This window comes from Saccostrea cucullata, unplaced genomic scaffold (assembly GCF_032062105.1).
Source record: "Saccostrea cucullata isolate Sc308-1 unplaced genomic scaffold, CSIRO_AGI_Scuc_v1 ctg2424, whole genome shotgun sequence".
Taxonomy (NCBI): domain Eukaryota; kingdom Metazoa; phylum Mollusca; class Bivalvia; order Ostreida; family Ostreidae; genus Saccostrea; species Saccostrea cuccullata.
In genome coordinates, this window is record NW_026921162.1 from 49,076 (window position 1) to 69,607 (window position 20,532).

The window sequence follows — 20,532 nt, forward strand, 5'->3', positions numbered from 1 at the left end:
TCGTTTCAGGGCTGCTAGTACATATAGCAGAATAAAAATAAAGTCCGTGTAGTCGTGAATGATGCAGGATAACCTCCTCGGTCTCGAAATGTTTGAGATATTTATCTTTCAAACAACATTTCTCGACCCCGGAGGTTATTCTGCAATATTCACGAAAACGCAGACTTTATTTCTTAAACAATTAAACAGTTCAAAATTTAATTGTAGTCTGTTTTTAGTGATCATAAATGTTGTTCTTCCGTATAAAAAAGCCAGTGTTTTCGCAATAAGCAACTATATATTCCTTTAAAATATTAAAATATTCAATATTTATGCTTTATAGAATGTTAATAGCTATATTGAAATTGATCTTACAATCTTATGATCTTATATGTAATACAAGGTAAACCCTTGAACTGAAATATTAAATATTAAAGATACAATTATATACAACGTTTATTCCTATCTGCAGTTAACAATTCAACATTTTCATCAACGTTGTGAACTTCAGCATCCGAAAGTCCGGTCCCCATGTCTAATGCTTTACATGTTACCGAGTGCTACAGATTTATTCTAAAGATAGAACATTGCATGGTCCTACAGCTCATCTGAACTTAAAAAAAGGATACATATGAATTGATAACACACTCTTCAAAAAATATTTAAATTTAGCTAGATCACCTAAAATTTATGTTAACCAAATCATAAATAAGCGCTAAAGTTATAAAAAAAAAACACGGAAAGATATCTAAGTGTCAATAATGTACCGTGCACAAATGGTTCAAGCATCGGATATACCCCCTGGTAATAATCAAAAACGTAAAGAGGATGGGGGTCTGCAAATTAACTATCAGATATAACTTATTTTTTAGACATATCTTAAGCTTTCAACTATCATTATATAAAAACTTTCATACATTTTAGTTTTAAAATTTAGCATTTTTGTATATATTAATATGGAAATCTTCTTAAGGAGATCAATCAAGTCTAAAACTGGCCAAAACCACCATCCCTCTCAAATCACGTTGTCTTTTTAAGTACAAGGGTTATGTGACTGAATAACGTATATATAGGTTCACATAGCTCACAAGAGTTAACCTATGGTAAAAAACAAGAATAAGTAACAACCGGATACTTTTTTTTCAGATATCAGCAACATTTCTCATAGATTTATATTTAAATTGTTTGAATAACTTTACCAGGTATAGTGAGAGGATTTCCCAGAATTTTGCCGCAAGGTTATAAATTTGGTATACATTATAAAGAAGGCAACACAAATTTTTGTCCAAAAGGTTCTATAGTAAAACATAAAAACAATTAAAAATGAAGAAATGGAAGTTCGATAAAATCTCTTTTATCTGCTGTTGCTAAAAAAAATACGAAATTAAATTTCATACTGCAGTGTAATACATGTACATTTTTAGAGGGTAAGGGTTTTTTAGAGATCTATTTGAAAAAGTGTATATAATTCATTTTTTTTTAAATTAATGAGCAAATTGTAAACTAATTCTGAGAAATTATATCAATCGACTTACTCTCCCCCCATATCTGCAAAAGTTCCTTTTTGTTTATTCTTTTGTCGGAATGAACTTTGCACTTAGGGCATGGTGGGTTCTCTACAGAAATTTTCAGAAGTTCTTTTTCAGAAATAAAACGCTTTTCGTCTTCTTCTGTAATGAGAGTAGTTTCACATGAACAAGGGAAGCCTATCTCGTAATCTACATGTCCATGAAATGTTTTTGTCAGTTCCTCTATTTTCTTTTCTATTTTTGTGCGGATAGCTCGTGTTCTTTCCGTTCGGAGTGGTATGTCATTTCCTGTAGGAGTGAGCACCTGCAATTGAATTGATGTTTTGTTGACTGCAATAGCAACGGTGTGATACTCATCTTTTTCAGTTCCACAGAATAATGCTATATTTTTGTAAAGCTCTTTTGTTTGGGAATCCAAAAGGGCAAAGCAAGCAACAACAAGGCGAAAGAAAAAGAAGTGGGGTAAATATGTTTTGAAGTAAAATGAGAGTATTGGTGTCTTCTTCCATCTTGTCCATTGTTCCCCTTTCTTCAATTGCCTTTTGTTCATGCTCGGGATATAGTAGCATTGACTTTCTCTCCTGTCTTTTTTACCCATTTTTGCAAGGATTCCAAGTTTCTCCATAAAAGGTGTTATCCTATTCAGGTATCTGGCATAGGAAGAATCCTTTCCAATCTCCTTCCAAATCTTGAGCATCAAAGATTCTGTTATCATACCATCATCAAAATATTGATCCCAATCATCATGAGAAGCCATTTTTACCGGTACATGTTTCCGATCAGTTATAATGTTTTTAAATGCATCAACAAACCACTGAATGTCCAGAATAACGTCATTCCCTAAATCCTTGAAATACAAAATCATTCCAATCTCGTGATAAAATTTCAAGATATCATCAAAGTCATTCTCCGTTAAGTATTCTGATAATTCCTGTAACTGCTCTCTAGATGCTATTTTCGATCCTTGTCTTTCTTGAACAATTCGTTCGAATTCAGACCAATGCTTAGGTACTTTTTCTCCCCAATGCGGAAGGGATTCTGCAGTTTTTGCTATGTAACGTCTAACTTTTTCCAGTTCTCGAAGCTCATCTTGTGACCTTTCTCGTGGAGGAAGTTCCAATTCAAAGTGCTTACAGACAAGATTTTTAATATTTTCAGGAATATGTTTGCGTAGTTTGACAAAAAAGCTTCCGTATTTAGAGGTATCCTCTTCACTGGCCTATAATAAATAGAACAACTAGTCATGGAGATTGTAGATATAGAAATGTTTTGTCATAACCTTTCATAAGGTTCACAGATATGAGCATCAATTAATAAACCGCTCTCTTCCCTCTTCTACGTCACAACTAAAAGTTCAAGATGATTAAAATTCTACGAATTTTTGTTTAATTTGTAATGTCTTTTTAATTGTGTAAATTATACATGCGTACCAAAGAGTTGAATGTTGAACTAATTTGTAATATTTGGGCAAATTGAAATCCACAATAGGTTTTGTTCGTGTGTTTCTTGGTAAACACCCCCCTCTGGAAATATCACTAATATTGAGAGGTCATTACTTCATGGCAGACATCTGTAAGTCTAGACTATCAAGGGGGTGGGGAGAATAAAAAAAATAGCCAATTTTCGCCTTATTTACATAACCGCAATACAAATTGAAATATAACTAGATGAAAACTCGTTGCGAGCAACGAGAGGTCTTCCGTCCGATTCCGGAAAGAAAGCGTAAAATCGAGCTGAAAAAGTAAAAAAAAATATTGCACACAAGGAGAATTGATCCCATGTCGCCAGCATGAAATTCCGACGGCACTAAATATTACATTATCGGGACCTCTTCTCTAAATCTATTTATATATATTTACGAAACAGTGATTCTCTTTTAAAATTATGAAAGGCGGGTCACTATTCAAAATTTATCACCAAACGCCACCAGTTAATCTTCGCGCCTTTTCTTTTGAATGTTCTAGTAAATAGATGTGATAGCTTTAATGAAATTAAAAAAAGAACGTTCTTATAGCCTAAGATTCGAGGTTTAGAAAGTATATTTAACACATTTTACAAATTCCATATGGTAAATATGCCTGTAACACTAAAGCGGTGAAACGGTTATGAATTTCTAACTTTTTTCAATTTCCTGTTTATCCCCAAAGTGAACTATCCCGATTAGTTAATTGAAAAAGGTTGAAACATTTCGCCAAAAAACATGGCTCGCCCTACGACGGTCAAGGAATCAGATATAATTTATGTTCAATAACTTGAATCAGGTCTTTGAGACAGGTCTTCTTATTTTTGTCTTATTTGTTAGTTTAATATGACACAAGTGTGCATAGGAAAATCAGTGGTTAAGATTTCTACTGACAATATTAATCAATATTCTTTTTTGAGAAAGTATTACTTATAAATATGATGAGATCTATTTTCCGTGGTGCACAAAAGATATTAGGAATCGAATTTCATTTGCACATTTAGTCTTTTCTTTTTCAACTTTGGGAACTAGCCAAAACCAATTACAGAAGACGTTAGTTTGACACAGAACTGCAACGTAACTACGACGTGACTATCCGAGTATTCCTATACATTTCATTTATCCTTATGTTACTTTCATTCAAGCAAACGCTCGACTGCCTCCGTAAATCCCTATTGCGAAATGTTGGCGTTGACAGAGACAGCCGCCATTTTGGACCCGCTTCAGATTTTTGAATGCTAATATCTAGAGTTTAGATTGATCAACATTCAAACAAATTATATAGTAAGCATTATCAGAAGGGTTTCTATTAAAAAACCAAAAATAAATGAAAAATACTGAAAAACAAAAAAGTTAGAAAATACGATTTTTTTTAATTTGCATCTCATAACAACCGGAAGAACTGACGACGCACAAAAAGGTGATTCTGCAAACCACAAAGTCACGAACTATCATCTCCAATAAGTCTCCAGGTCATATCTTTAGCCATTTTCGAAAAAAGGGGCGACAAAATTGCATTTTTAAATCAGGAAATTGCCCATAACATGGCACCAGAAGCAAATTTCCAAATTTCCTTAAAAATGTATCAAGTTCATCCTATTGCGCATAATTCCTGAAAATTTCATAGAAATCCGCCGAATAATTGCTGAGAAATCGCGTACACAAAATTTTGGGAAAAAAAATAATAATAACTAGATATGAAGCTCGTTGCGAGCAACGAGAGGTCTTCCGTCCGATTCCTGAAAGAAAACGTAAAATCGATTTGAAAAGTAAAAAAAAAAGATTTTTACACAAGGGGGATTGAACCAAAGTCGCCACATGAAATTCCAACGCACTAAATATTACGCTATCGGGACCTCTACTCTAAATCTACTTGTATATATCAATGATACAGTGCTTCTCTCTTAAAATTATGAAAGACGGGTCACTATTCAAATTTTAGTGCCAAACGCCATGAGTTAATCTTCTCCCCTTTTCTTTGGATTGTTCTATTAAATAAGAGTGATAGCTTTAATGAAATTAAAAGAAAAGAACGTTCTTATAGCCTAAGATTCGAAGTTTAGAAAGTATGTTTAACACATTTTACAAATTCCATATTGTAATATGCATGTAACACTAAAGCGGTGAAACGGTTATGAATTTTTTTTTTCAATTTCCTGTTTATCCTCAAAGTGAACAATCCCAAACAGTTAATCGAAAAGGTTGAAAAGTTTCGCCAGAAAACATGGCTCGCCCTACGACTGTCAGGAATCCGATATCGTTTATGCTCAATAACTTGAATCAGGTCTTTGAGACAAGAATGCTAAAATAAACTCCATGAAGCGATCTTTAAAAAAAACGTTTTCTTATTTTTGTCTAATTTATTAGTTTAATATGACACAAGTGTGCATAGGAAAAACAGTGGTTAATATTTATACTGAAAAAATTAATTGATATTCTTTTTTGAGAAAGCATTACTTATAAGTATGATTTAAGATCTGTTTTTCGGCGATGCACAAGAGATATTAGGTATCGAATTTCATTTGCACATTTAGTGTTTTCTTCTTCTACTTTGAAAACCAGCCAAAACCAATTATAAAAGACATTAGTTTGACACAGAACTGCAATGTAAATACGACGTGACAATCCAAGTATTCCTTTGCCTTTCATTTATTCTTATGTTACTTTCGTTCAAACAAACGCTAGGGTGCCTCCGTAAACACCTATTGCGAAATGTCGGCGTTGACAGAGACAGCCGCCATTTTGGACCCGCTTCAGATTTTTGAATGCTAATATCTAGAAATTAGATTTATCACCATTCAAACAAATTATATAGTAAGCATTATTAGAAGGGTTTCAATAATCAAACCGAAAATAAATGAAAAATACTGAAAAACAAAAAAGTTAGAAAATACGATTATTTTAAATTTGCATCTCGTAACGACCGGAAGTACTGACGACGCACGAAAAGGTGATTCTGCAAACCACAAAGTCATGATCTATCATCTCCAATAAGTCTCCATATCATATACTTAGCCATTTTTGACAAAAAGGGGCGACAAAATCGCATTTTAAAATCAGGAAATTGTCCATAACTTGGCACCAGTATCAAATTTTCCAAATTTCTCTTCGGATGTAACAACTTCATATAATGACACATATTTTTTGAAAATTTCATGAACAACCGCTGAGTAGTTTTCGAGAAATCGCCTGCACAAAATTTTGTCAAAAAAAAGAATAAAAAGAATAACTAGATATGAAACTCGTTGCGAGCAACGAGAGGTCTTCCGTCCGATTCCTGAAAGAAAACGTAAAATCGAGCTGAAAAGTAAAAAAAAGATTTGCTCACAAGGAAAATTGAACCCAAGTCGCCAGCATGAAATTCCAACGCACTAAATATTACACTATCGGAACCTCTACTCTAAATCTACTTGTATAAATTAACGAAACAGTGCTTCTCTCTTAAAATTATGAAAGGCGGGTCACTATTTAAAATTTAGCGCCAAACGCCACGAGTTAATCTTTGTGATTTTCTTTTTAATGTTCTATTAATTAAGTGTGATGGCTTCAATGAAATTCAAAAAAAGAACGTTCTTATAGCCTAAGATTCGAGGTTTAGAAAGTATATTTAACACATTTTACAAATTCCATATTGTAGATATGCATGTAACACTAAAGCGGTGAAACGGCAATGTATTTTTTTTCAATTTCCTGTTTATCCCCAAAGTGAACTATCCCGATTAGTTAATCGAAAAAGGTTGAAACGTTTCGCCGAAAAACATGGTTCGCCCTACGACGGTCAAGGAATCAGATATCATTCATGCTCAATAACTTGAATCAGGTCTTCGAGACAAGAATGCTTAAATAAACTCCATGAAGTGATCTTTTAAAAAAATCGTTTTCTTATTTCTGTATTATTTATTAGTTTAATAAGACACACGTTGTATAGGAAAAACAGTGGTTAAGATATATACTGAATATATTAATTGATATTCTTTTTTAAGAAAGTATTACTTTTAAGAATAATTCAAGATCTATTTTTTTCCGTGATGTACAAAAGATATTAGGTATCGAATTTCATCTGCACATTTAGTCTTTTGTTTTTCTACTTTGAAAACCAGCCAAAATCAATTACAGAAGACGTAAGTTTGACACTGAACTGCAACGAAACTACGACGTGACAATCCAAGTATATCTTTACATTTCATTTATTCTTATGTTACTTTCGTTCAAGAAAACGCTGGGCTGACTCCATAAGCCCCTATTGCGAAATATCGGCGTTGACAGAGACAGCCGCCATTTTGGACCCGCTTCAGATTTTCAAATGCTAATATCTAGAGTTTAGATTTATCAACATTCAAACAAATTATAGAGTAAGCATTTTGAGGCGGATTTCTATTAACGTACTAGAAATAAATGAAAAGTAGTGAAAAACAAAAAAGTTAGAAAATACGATTTTTTTTAAATTTGCATCTCGTAACAACCGGAAGTATTGACGACTCACGAAAAGTTGATTCTGCAAACAAGAAAGCCATGATCTATCATCTCCAATAAGTCTCCAGGTCATATACTTAGCCATTTTCGACAAAAAGGGGCGACAAAATCGCATTTTAAAATCAGGAAATTGTCCATAACTTGGCACCAGAAGCATATTTTCTAAATTTTTCTTCGGATGTAACAACTTCATGTAATGACACATATTTTGTGAAAGTTTCATGAATATCTGCTGAATAGTTTTCGAGAAATCGCGTGCACAAAATTTTGTCAAAAAAAAGAATAAGAATAACTAGAAAAGAAACTCGTTGCGAGCAACGAGAGGTCTTCTGTCCGAATCTGAAAAAAAACCCGCAAAATTGAGCTGAAAAAGTGATAAAACTTTTTATGGAAACAAAGGGAGCCAGCATGAAAATCCAAAGCGCTTACTATTACGTTATTGGGACCACAGCTCTAAATCTACTTGTATATACTTCTGAAACAGTGTATCTGTCTTAGAATAATGAAAGGCGGGTTACTATTCAAAATTTAGCGCCAAACGCCACGAGTGAATCTTCGCGCCTTTTTCTTTGGAATGTTCCATTAAATAGGTGTGATAGTTTCAATGGAAATTAAAAAAAAATGTTCGTATAGCTTAAATTTCAATGTTAAGAAAGTATAATTAATGCATTTACACATTCCATATCGTATATAGATAACTAGCACTTAATCAGTGAAACTGCTAAAATTTTCAACTTATTTTTATTATGCTGTTTATCCCTATAATGAATTATCAAGATTAGTTTAACTTTCATGAACAGCTTGAAATGCTTCGGTGTAAAATATGTCGCCCTACGACGGTCAAGAGTGAATCTTCGCGACACCATTTATGTTTAATAACTTGAATGAGATGATTGAGACAAGAATGATAATATAAACGCAATTAAATTATTTTTTAAAATATGGTTTTCTTATTTTTGTCTTTTCTTTTTGTTTAATTCAAGTGTGCATAAGGAAAACAGTAGTTACGTTTAATACTTACTATATACATTGATATTGTTTCTTAAAAACTATTACTTATAACTATGGTTTAAAATCTGTTTTTCCACAAAAAGCAAAAGATACTAGGTATCGTATTTCATTTGCACATTTAGTCCTTTCTTTTTCTACTTTGAGAACCAGCCAAAACCAATTATAGAAGACGTTTGAGACGACCATGGATTAAAACACAGTTTGACACAGAACTGCAACGTAACAACGTCGTGACAATCCTAGTATTCCTTTACACTTCTTTTATCCTTATTTTACTTTTATTCAATAAAACGCTCGGCTGCCTCCGTAAACCCCTATTGCGAAATGTCGGAGTTGACAGAGACAGCCGCCATTTTTGACCCGCTTCAGATTTTTGATTGTTAATTTCTAGAGTTTAGATTCATCAATATTCAAACAAATTATATAGTAAGCATTATAAGAAGGATCTCTATTAACGTTCTAAAAATAAATGAAAAATATTGAAAAACAAAAAAGTTTGAAAATACGGACTTTTTAATTTCGCTTCCGGTAGCAACCGGAAGTACCGACGACACACGAAAGGGTGATTCCTCACATCTTAAAGTCATCAACTATCATCTCTAACAAGTCTCCAGTTAATATCTGAAACCATTTTCGAAAAAAAGGGGGGACAAAAATCCATTTTAAAATCAAAAAAAAATCAATAACTTGGAACCAAAGGTGAGTATTCCAAATTTTCCTATCCATGCCACAACTTCATATAATGACGCATAATTCCTAAAAATTTCACAGAAAACCACTGAATAGTTTTCGAGAAATCGCGTGCACAAAATTTTGGGGAAAAAAATAATAATAATAAGAAGAAGAAACAGTAGAATCACTAGAAGGTCTTCCGTGAAGACGGAAGACCTTAATAAGAAACAGTACAATCACTATAAGGTCTTCCGTTGGAGACGGAAGACCTTAATAAGAAACAGTACAATCACTATAAGGTCTTCCGTTGGAGACGGAAGACCTTAATAATAAAAAACAGTAGAATCACTATAAGGTCTTCCGTAAAGACGGAAGACCTTTATGACATTCTGCAAAGGTTAAGTAAAAATTATTTGCTTTATATACATTGTATTCATGACTTCAAACCGCGAAAATGTCGTCAGTATGTAATATGTATGTAGAGGACTTACAGTACAAAGATATACAGGGATCTCAACAGCCTCGTTTAAAGTAGGGATTTAGAAAATTCTATTGTCGTTACAATGCTGGTAAATATAAGCTGCCTGCCATCGAGTCATAGTTTAGCTGATTAGGTTTACGCTATATATTAGGTCCTTCTTTTTATGTTGATTTGACAAAGGGAAATCTATCCATCCGAACAAAACATTTAATGTTACAGATAAAAAAGGATCCTTACGCCTCCTTGGCACCTTACAGATGCATAAAAAATACACTGATTTCTCGTCAATTTCGTAATTTTACATGATCATCGATCAGCAAAAGACGTAAATTACTGTACGACGTCTTGATGTAAACGAAGTCTTATCAACATATGCTATAGACAACTTTCGAAAGTTTTTAATATATTATTTTCTGATTTTTTTTTTCATTTGTCAAATTACATAATAATTTATTGATTTTGTGGTTTTATTATTGTGATGTGTTTTGCGTGTTATGTACTATAATGCTTTAATCGAATTAGCTCAAAAAAAGAGTTTTCAAGAGAAACATGCCAAACGATTTTTTTCTCTTGAAATGAAAAAAGAAATAAAGACTTACATCAATTACATCAACAAAACTGTACAGACAGAATCTTTATGTATATGACGTATATACAAAATATATAGCAAAAATAACAATAACTTATTTAACTTTAGGATGAACCTTATTTAGGTTTATAACAGGAAAGGAGTTATAGGTACACGTAACAAGGTATCGAAAATGATCACTTGATTCGAAATGGAAACAAACACCATAAAATTTTAGCTGTCTATACAAATAAATACCTAAAAAGTAATATATTTAGATAATCTCGGTTATTGTAAAGTCTGGAAACCTGTGAATATACTTCGTGACAAATGATTTGAAAATTATATAATTTCCAATAGATAACAGAATATAACAGAAAAAAAGCCTTATAATCAATAAAGTTAAAATGCATGTATAACGGCTTATAAAATCATCGAGTTTAATACTATATATAATTACGTGTATTTAAAAAAATGTTTGCCAATTTTAGAAATCGGTTTCTAATACCACTTAAATCCCCTGATATAACCAGCAAAGTGTACGTTTTCATTGTTATTTACACTCAGTATTTATTAGTTACTTTAAATCACTTTTATTCGCGAGAACTTTATTTTAGAAAAAAAATCGCGAAACAGTGTGCTCGTGAAAATATTTAGAGCAATAACCACAAGTCATGAACATTTTTTTCTCACTAATTAAGAACCAATGATTAGCTCGCGAAAATAAGGTTTCGTAAAAATAAAGTGATGTACAGTATATTTTTCTTATTCAACAGGTAGAATTATCATTTCTTTGACATATAAGTATACCTTTGAATTTCTGTAAGAATCTCCGTGTGTTGCAAGTACAATGATAGGTGTCATTTTGTTCCCATGTTCACTGCTTCCTGTAATATGAGGTTTTATTTTATAACCTTTGTCATCATCATTCTCGCCATATGTTCTTATAGTCTGCAGCCAGAAGGTGAAATAATCTAAAACATAAAAACATGTTTTTAAATATTCTATAGAGAAAAAAAAAAATACTGAAAATACACTGTATAATAAAACATTTTGACTGATTCAATATTAATTCCAATAAAGCAAATTAAATGAAAATTAACGACCCTTAATTCCGAGATACTAGTCACCTAGTGCAGTCCAGTCTTCAAACAGAGTTCCCTGGACACAATTTCTGTCATCTTGTTGTAGTTTTGTGTTTAAATCCTGGGTCATGTCTACAACCAATAGATAAATTGCTCTATGTGATAAGTAGACTTGGTGACAAGCATAATAAGCTACCTGTCCTGCAAAGTCCATCACACTTAGTAAGCGTTTTTCGTAGTTTTCTGCAAGTGGAGCTGTATGCCTTTCATAGTCTAAAGAGGAAAAAAAAAACCCAAACACTTTGATGTACACAAATGTCGCAAATTTATTAAAATTATCAGTTATCATAATTATGTTTTGCTCAATATCAAGTACTACATTCTGATTGGCATGATTAGCCAATCGAATACAACCGGTTTTGCAGGAACACGTACATGTATATAAGAGCTATGTGTAAGTGATTTGCTAATTTGTACAGGTAAATTTGTATCTTAAGCATTCCTAAACGTATGATTGACCAGTGACCTATCATGCGCATGGACCAATGGATTTCGCTATTCTGTTTTGTATGAGTATTGTGTGATTTATTACTTTCTATGTATTTTCTTTATATCCATCATTATAGAAATCTATAAAGACCGAACCAGTTTTATGATGAATTCTTCTAATAGGGCCATGGCCTTTTGACATAAATATTGATGACAGTGATGTTAACGATGTTATTTAAGGAATGAAGTTTATTTCAACTTATGTTATACGAAGCGGAGCGGAGCGGTTTATAAAAAAGCGTAAACTGCCCCAAGTTATGTTATATCGTATAACATGAGTTGAAATGAGCTTCATTCCTCATAATTTAATTTCAATGTAGACAATGGTACAATTTTTCAATATTTTCTTTCGGAAACAGGCTTTAAATATAGCATATTTTAAACGTTAACGTCAAGCGGAGTAATACATTTTTGACGTCACTCATTGTAACGTAGGCAAGTTATGTTATGCAAAATGGATAAAACCGTTTAACCAATCAAATGACGTGTTACAACTGAAATTAAATTATTTAAGGAATGAAGCTTATTTCAACTGATGCTATCCGATATAACATAACTTGGGGCAGTTTACGCTTTATAAACCGCGAAGCGGTTTATAAGAAAGCGTAAACTGCCATAAGTTTTGTTATATCGGATAACATAAGTTGAAATTAGCTTCATTCCTTATAATTTAATTTTAGTGTAAACAATGAGACAATATTTCCTCCGGAAAAAGGCTTCAAATTGAGCAATATTTCAAAAGTAACGTCAAGCGGAGTAATACGTTTTTGACGTAACTCATTGTGACGTAGGCAAGTTATGTTATACAATATATTATATGTTCCTCTGAATGATTCAACCAATGAAATTGCTTGATACAAGTGAAATTAAATTATTTATGCTTCATCATTGCTTTCTATAATTATATCACCTAATGTTTGAAATTCTTTTTCGTTTTTGGAGATTTAACATTTAAAAAAAAAGTATTCTTTAAGCTTGTTCATTATATTTATGCACTTTGTTGACATGTCCAATACCGAGGAGCAGACAGGATAATTTTCTAGAAATAATGTACACCTTACTTTCCCGATACAATCTCGTATAAAGCCTCAAATTTTATACTAGAACCCATGTCCCTGTGGACATGAAACCCACGATTCTTGAGAAAGCATACTTGCTCATTATAACTATACATATGTTCCTTTGCTTCATGACCAGGGATAGAAATAAAATGAGATAATTTATGGATTTTTCACAATTTAGTCTGACCCTCCCCCCTTTTGGGCCTTTCCCACTTTAATCCAAAAATACCAACTGAACCGGAGAATTACTAGAATTACTTTATTTCAAAGTGCATTTGTTCCCAATTTAACGCACTTTAACAAAATATCAAAATGCATAATTTTTACAAACTGCATTATCAAATCAGTCGTTTGTGATTGTATATTGTCCGGCTTATACTCCGTGTTTCTTTCCCAAAAACCAAAAAAAAAAAAGAAAAGAAATGGAGCTTTTAACATGTCTACATTAATTTACTGACCCTGGAGAGACACTGCGATTCTTATATACTGATATTGTATGAAAATAAGCAAATAAAAAATTCAAAGAAATGTTTTCGACAAACATGATTGCATGGCTTTCGCTAAACATTACTGATTTTGCCTTTTATTGATTTATATGTCTCCTCTTTTTCTTTGTCTTTCACTCCCTAAAAATCTTTTGTTTACATACATATAACATGTCTATGAACTTAAACCACAAACCTATTAGAGTGCTGCCACTGTCATCCTCAGATTGTCTAATAAGAAACAGATCCTGGTGAACGTCCAACCCTATAGTTGTCTCTGTTGGTTGTTCGGTTTCTTCCTTCCCTTTCTTTCTCTTCAGATTACGTAGTACAGTTGTCTTCCCTGCCCCTGTACAGCCCACTAGGAGACATCTCGCACGAAACATAGGGACACTGTCTTTGTTCATGCTGCGTACAAACCGTTTTCTTTCTTCAAACTCCCATTTTAACACTTCTTCAGGTATGTTTACTAATGATTAGAAGAAAAAAGACAAATGTTAGCACTTCTCGAGACGATATCGGAAAAGTATGATAAAGGGTCATATAAAGCTTTACACAATTATAAAAAGAAAATAATCAAAATATGTAAATGGTCTACAATGGTCAGTGAGTCATGTTTACCCTGCTGTATCTCAGAAAAAGGATATTTTGGGCATTGCACCTCCATTCGGATATTCGGATTCGGAACGAAATACTCTGGATATAATTTCATATCAATAAGATTAGAATAACATTGCCTTGTAATAGTGGTAGATTTTTTTCTGCTTATAACAAAAAATTGATGAATTTGTTGCCAGTGTGACTGAAATGAAAAATTCCGTTAGAAGTACTTCACCTCAAATTAAGAACATCTGTTGATCCCTCATTTAAGTTTGAACTGACTCAAGTGGTTTTTTTTAAATCAAAATGTGTTCTTTTAGTTCTTTGCTTGATAGTGTCATTATTGTTGTCAATGTCGTAGTATACTTTAATACAACCTCATGTTCTCTAGAACCACTGGGTCAAATTCAATCAAACTTGTTACAAAGTACAGGCTCGTGCATTTTCTGGTAAGTGAATACTAATTTGTTCACTAGAAAGGGCACACTATTTTCAATGCACAAAAATAATACGAATTAGTAAAATAATTAGATCTTTAAAAAAACAAGAACCTCTCGTGTGCTAAAGAATATGAATTTTATGTTGAAGCATCCTCCAGTATTGAAGATTTCAAATTGAGGGGTTAGACATGAGCTATGATGACCGATCAAATGTTTGCATAGAAATATACATAGGAATATGAGGAAGTAAAAAAAAAAACTTATGTAAATAACAAAGTTCTGAATCAGAACTCACATTTACATGGAAACATTTTCAGGTTTAATTGTATGTGGTTAAAGCTGAGATGAATTCCGAAAAAATAGTATTTCCATCACTCTATGACCTGTTTTATACCCATTCTCTGTATTGCGACATAAAGCTTCAGATACCTTGTTATTACATCGCGCAACTAGTTGGGGAAGGGGTATAGCACCATGACCATTGACTGTCATTTTTTGTTTGTATATATGTATATATGTACCTCTTGTACCAGTGATCTGGTTTTGAGCGAATAAAGAATTGAAATTGAAACCTCGACTGTGCGTATGTGTGTGTGTTAGTGTGTCCGTTACAGTTCGTGGGCAAGATTTAAAGACAACGTTTTGCCTATCAATTCTTAGCTTTCACATACTTTTGTGGCATTGTCAAATGATGATCCCTTATTCATTTTCAAATTATTCGCTTCAAAATGCTTTTAAATATAACGTTTTACTACCTTAAAACCTTGAAATTATAGACGACTTGACTATACTTACTTCCGCCAATTGGTACATGTATGCTTCAATGAACAGAATTTTTATATACTGCATAATTTTTAATTCAGCTTATCAAACTGGTAAATTTGGGAGACAGACTTATTTTTGCTTAAAAAACAAGCAACAGAGTTAACATCCATGATATGTATATCATATTTATCCATGTACAGTATATACACTTTTTATGTATCATTCAAACATAAAATGCATTTCAGAAGAAAAGAGAGGCAATGGATCCCATCGCTCACCTTAGAAGTCAAAATAACTTTTTCGAGTTTTTGCAATGACCTTGTGACCTTCACCGTGGCCTATATGCTAGAAATAGCTTTTTTGAACTTTGTTGCCGCCGGGCGCATGGTATTTGACAAACACATCTTGTTGTGTAAATGTTTTTTGTTATGATCTTATTATCTTGTTCAATCAAAATCTAATGTTTTTCCCACTTTTATATTTTTCCCGACACTACAATTTGATCACCCCAAATCATTTCTTACATTGTAGTTTGCAACAGTATGAATTTGAGTTTTAAATGTTTTTTCTCCTAGTTTAAGGTGTTTAAAATACATTACTATCAGAAATCTATATGTGCAAAGGTTGTGAACCAAATAAAAAAATCATTGAAATAAGGCTAGGAATATCAAAGAGTAATGGTGGAATTAAAAAAAATGAAATGACCAAGAAAAGTGAACGAAAAAGAATGAAGTTATACATGTTCTAGGATGAGAATGTTACGCAGTTTAGAGTCAATGTCATCTCTTAGATCATATTTATTTTGTTTTTACATCGCACAGTCATATCGAAGGATATGCCCCGTTATAAAAAAAGTATACCCAATGTTCATATATCTCGGATGTGAACGGATAGCCTGATGTTGGAAATAAATTTGACCGAAGAAAGCTCACCATTGCAAGCCCTTAGCTCGGTTAAGCTAAAATAGTAAAGGTTCAAAAAGTGACTGAATATTTTTGATAAGTATCTTTGAAACCCAACTCAGTGGCATATAATTTATGTTAATTGAGGGTAGATGAGAAGGGGTAGGTGGGGATGGATCATCTCGGACGTGAACGGATAGCCTGATGTTGGAAATAAATATGACCGAAGAAAGCCCACAATTGCAAGCCCTTAGCTCGGTTAAGCTAAAATAGTAAACGTTCAAAAAGTGATTGAATATTTTTGATATATATTGATAGACCAGAGAGTTACAAAACCACCCATTGAAAAAAAACTGTATATTTATATGCACAAAAAATGCACTCGGTTCTCGATTTATTTTTCCATGTTTTTAAAACTGTTATCTCAAAATATTACTAACCTTGTGTTTCTAACATATTCTATGACTCTTTCCACAACAACAAAAATTCCTCATAATTGTTGTTTATAGTCCCCCTGGTCCTGATATTGCAATCATCGAACATTTCGCTTATTTATACTGCCAATTTGGTTTCATAGATGATTCGGTCCAATATGCTTCGTCTAGATGTCAACTACGAGAGAACTCAATAGAGGAGAGAGGAATGTTTTAAAATCTTCCATTTTTTGCAATTGAGGTAAGAATATGGAAGAATGCATCAAGAATCGAGCGCATTTTGTTTGCGCATTAAATACAAAGTTTTTTTCTATGGGTGACACTATAGCTCTCCGGTCTATCAATATATATTTTTTTCTTTGTATAGACTTCCAAACAAATCTTAAAGGTGACAGAAACGATTACTCCATGGAATGAAATGAAGACTTAAGAAATAAATTAGAATTGAAGATGTATCTCTGGTGTCCCTACATAATGAAATATTAGAAATATTCAAAATATACATAACTAAGCGCAGGTCCGTTACATACCAATGTTATTATTCTTATCAAGTTCGCGTTAAACAGCTTTGCTTTAATAAAAAAAATAATAATATGGGGGTAATTATTTATTCGTTCAAATGACTTTGATATAAATGAAAAAAAATTATGATTTGACACTTTTTAACTTTTCTCATGTCTCTGTATAAGAATCTATGAAGAATATTACGAATGTATAAAGATTGTCATAAGAACCCTTTTCTAAAGGCTGCTAATCATATGATATTCAACTAAAAAGCTAGCTGCAGATCTGTAGCTCTCCGAAAAAAATGTGTTGATAGACCGGAAGTCTATCAATATATATTTTTTCGGAGAGCTACAGATCTGCAGCTACTAAAAATCCTAATCCCTTTGGGAAGTTGACAGAATAGGGTAATGGCTAAAGGCATGAAAACCTGGCCCTTATACATGTATATATTATCCAATTTCAGAACAAAATTAACATGATTAAGAAAAACAGAAATCTATCTAGGAAATGCTAATACATATTTATACACAGGTAATACTCACAATGTTTACTGATCCTTTTATGAATCCCCCTGTCAGACACGGTACAGTGTGTGATGATGTCCAGCTGAAGTTTGTCTATGAAGAGGTCGTACATCTTCTCCGGACTGTTCGGTATAAACAGACATCTCTCGCCCTCACTTCTCTCATGCCACCAGGACCGGCAGTATTCTGAGATCACGTGGCATGACGCCGTGGTCAGAAAAAACTCCAGATCACTGTCTTTCAACAGACAGTCCGTTACAAAGGCGTACATGACGTCATGTCGGATGTCGTCTGATATAAACGTTATCATATCGTCACGTGTTTCTGTGATTCCATCAGGTAGATCTACCGAGTTGTCTTCCGTAATATCGGGGAAATATCTGTCTCTAATTTTTTCTCTTATGATTCTGTGAGATTGTTCATTGAGATTCAGCTGATATTTCTCAGTTAAAAGTAGAGAATACAGTAGACTCATGACATCCGGTGGATATTTACGATGTTCACCTAAAACACAAAGAAAAGTAAACAACATACACTGTACAAGATATACATGTACTTGTCTATTTTTTAGGGTTTTCTTTTTTTCTCTCTATTATCAACAACATGATAAAAAATTATTTATACGACAGTATAAGCAGACAGTACCTAGTATTTTTAATTGATCAGAATGCATTATGTAGAGAGACCTATGATATTTATTGCCTTATGATACTCAAACTTGCTTTATAAATGTAGTAAAGGCACATCCAAACGAAAAACTTATAAGCAACGCATATTGAATACAAGAAACGCATAGCAACAAAACAACACACTTTTATTTTTTAATCCAGCGATCTGTAGTTTTGTTAGAAGGACTGAAACAGTGGAAATAAGATTTTCCACATTGTTTTATTGAGAAAATTTCTCATTTATAACATATATTTTTTATGTATACCATTTCATGTCTTAATTATTGTATTTCGTACATACATTTTTTTTCTGTTCTATCATATCTTTATTTTACCCGTACCAATTTTGATCAATAAGTGTTCACCAGCCTGGGACTTTATAGTCCCCCCCCCCTCTTTCTTGAAAAACCAAAGATTAATACGTGCAAAATTGTAATGGGTTAAGCCTTCTGTTTACATGTTTGTAAATCAAAATTAAAAATCATTATATCTATCATCTTACTTGGTTTTCTGTGAGGTTTGTTGTCGATGATGTAAATATCATTGTGTGGATATAGACCTATACAGGATCTCACGATGTCAGGTCTCGCTAAGTTCCAGTATCTCCAGAGCCACGTCACGCGATCTACACTGTCATGTGATCTTCCTCTGTAACTAACAACCTCCCCTCCTCTTCTTAGATCCATTAGTAATTGTTTCCGTTTATCATCATCCTCGTTCAGTATAAGGCTGGGATACTCACTGTCAAAGAAAATGAATAATGTATATTAATATTGTAATAGTACTTTTATAATAATTATCAAAAGAAATATTATTTGAATCAAGTATGATTTTAAGAACCACTCGATTTTCAGTTATAAAACAAATATCCACTCTTTATAACATGAATGTACCTGATATTGATCATTATCCAACATTGCAATATATTTTCAGTTATGATTTATATGAATTCAATAAATTCTTTCATTTAATTAAAACATCGGACAATATTAAGCATTTCTCCACACTGACTTACATATCTGGTGTATCTCATCATATATATCCGTGTCCTCTAAAGTGACGTGTGTCAGTATGTTCATCTGTAGACGGAGTATCAGTAAGTCATCACATTCAGTGTAATAACTACTGACACACTTCTCTCCAGGTTTTCTGTTGTATCCTGCTGATCTCAGGTAAACACTGGCTGTGTCATAACTACTGTAAATGAATGGTATATGACGGTTTTTTGACGCTGTCCTATACATTATCTCATCTTTGGTGTCCTCCGTCATCTTGTCTTGATCTTCCCAAAGGTAATCACGTGACTTCAGTCTGTCCAGAGTCTGCTGTGCTTCCTCACGTGTTACAGGATTCTCTTTTTCGTACACTAACTGTGGTATCTCATTAAGCCTGTCCAGCCACTCTGTGTCAGTGAAGTCAGGAGGACCGGAGTCAGAACACAGAAAACAGAATAACACGGACATCTCGTCATCAGTCAGTGTGTAGAACTGATCTATAAATTAAATGCATTATTGATTACAGTACTGTTTGTACAATATAAATAAACTAAAATAATGATTTTCCTTTAATAAGTAATAAGCAATACATGTACTATCACAAATAAATCAAATAATACTATTATATGCTCTCTAGAAACACGAAAAAAACAAAGTTTGGGGTCTGACCAATAGAAATAATTACACTTTTCGCTTTTCATTTGGAAAAAAAAGAATATTTAAATACATTTATATCAATTCATTCACATATAGAAAAAAAATCCTCATGGAGAAATTGAATCTACAGTAAACAACTGTTACATTAATTGATAATACATGTATCATTTCAAAATAAAAAAAAATGGACAGGTGCTGCTTAGTCAACAGTGAAAATTATAATTCGATTATTTAATTAACATCTCTATCGCAAACTGTCTGACGAATAATGTTAAAAAGATATCCGTACCCGTGACCTTGATTATATTGTAACCATATAAATATGGAACCTTTTGTCCTACTGGAGCAGATGCAGAGAGTTGAAACGTGGGAGGGGGGTTTCCAAGCATAGTCATTTCTTCGCTTTGAGTTTAAAAATAAACTATACCGCTATCGTAAGGGAATGTGTCTAGTCAATATCTTTTATTGTTTTTTTTATACTTAGAACCGACGTATGACCTATATTGTCATACTGTAACTGAATGAAACAAGAAACTCTCCTCATCAATATCTTGCTATATTTGTGATAATCGATATGAAAAAAAAAATTAACAAACGCTTCATGTAGCTATTACAAACAAACTAATTGATTCAATCTTCTCTCTGTACATAAATGCTCACCTGATATTTCTGTTATCCACAAGCC

The 20,532-nt window shown here is 32.8% G+C and overlaps 1 protein-coding gene across 1 annotated transcript; it reads right to left on the bottom strand.

Annotated features, from left to right (window-relative positions):
- Nucleotides 1–249: 249 nt before the first annotated feature.
- LOC134259326 (probable serine/threonine-protein kinase pats1) lies at nucleotides 250–18,911 on the bottom strand. Its single transcript, XM_062741922.1, has 7 exons — nucleotides 18,698–18,911; nucleotides 17,546–18,031; nucleotides 13,552–13,824; nucleotides 11,306–11,533; nucleotides 10,986–11,149; nucleotides 1,515–2,727; nucleotides 250–587 (listed from the first exon to the last, which is right to left on the bottom strand). The coding sequence occupies exons 1-7, from the start codon at nucleotides 18,879–18,881 to the stop codon at nucleotides 577–579; spliced, it is 2,559 nt and encodes an 852-aa protein (XP_062597906.1). The 5' UTR covers nucleotides 18,882–18,911; the 3' UTR covers nucleotides 250–576.
- Between the last annotated feature and the right edge of the window lie 1,621 nt (nucleotides 18,912–20,532).

Coding starts and splice junctions, on each gene's coding strand:
- LOC134259326 (XM_062741922.1), bottom strand. CDS start 18,881: ATGGATCTAAGAAGAGGAGGGGAGGTTGTTAGTTACAGAGGAAGATCA. Junction 11,150..11,305: donor TGAAGACTGGACTGCACTAG/GTGACTAGTATC, acceptor TTTATGTTTTAG/ATTATTTCACCTTCTGGCTG. Junction 2,728..10,985: donor ATTCTTACAGAAATTCAAAG/GTATACTTATAT, acceptor TATTTATTATAG/GCCAGTGAAGAGGATACCTC.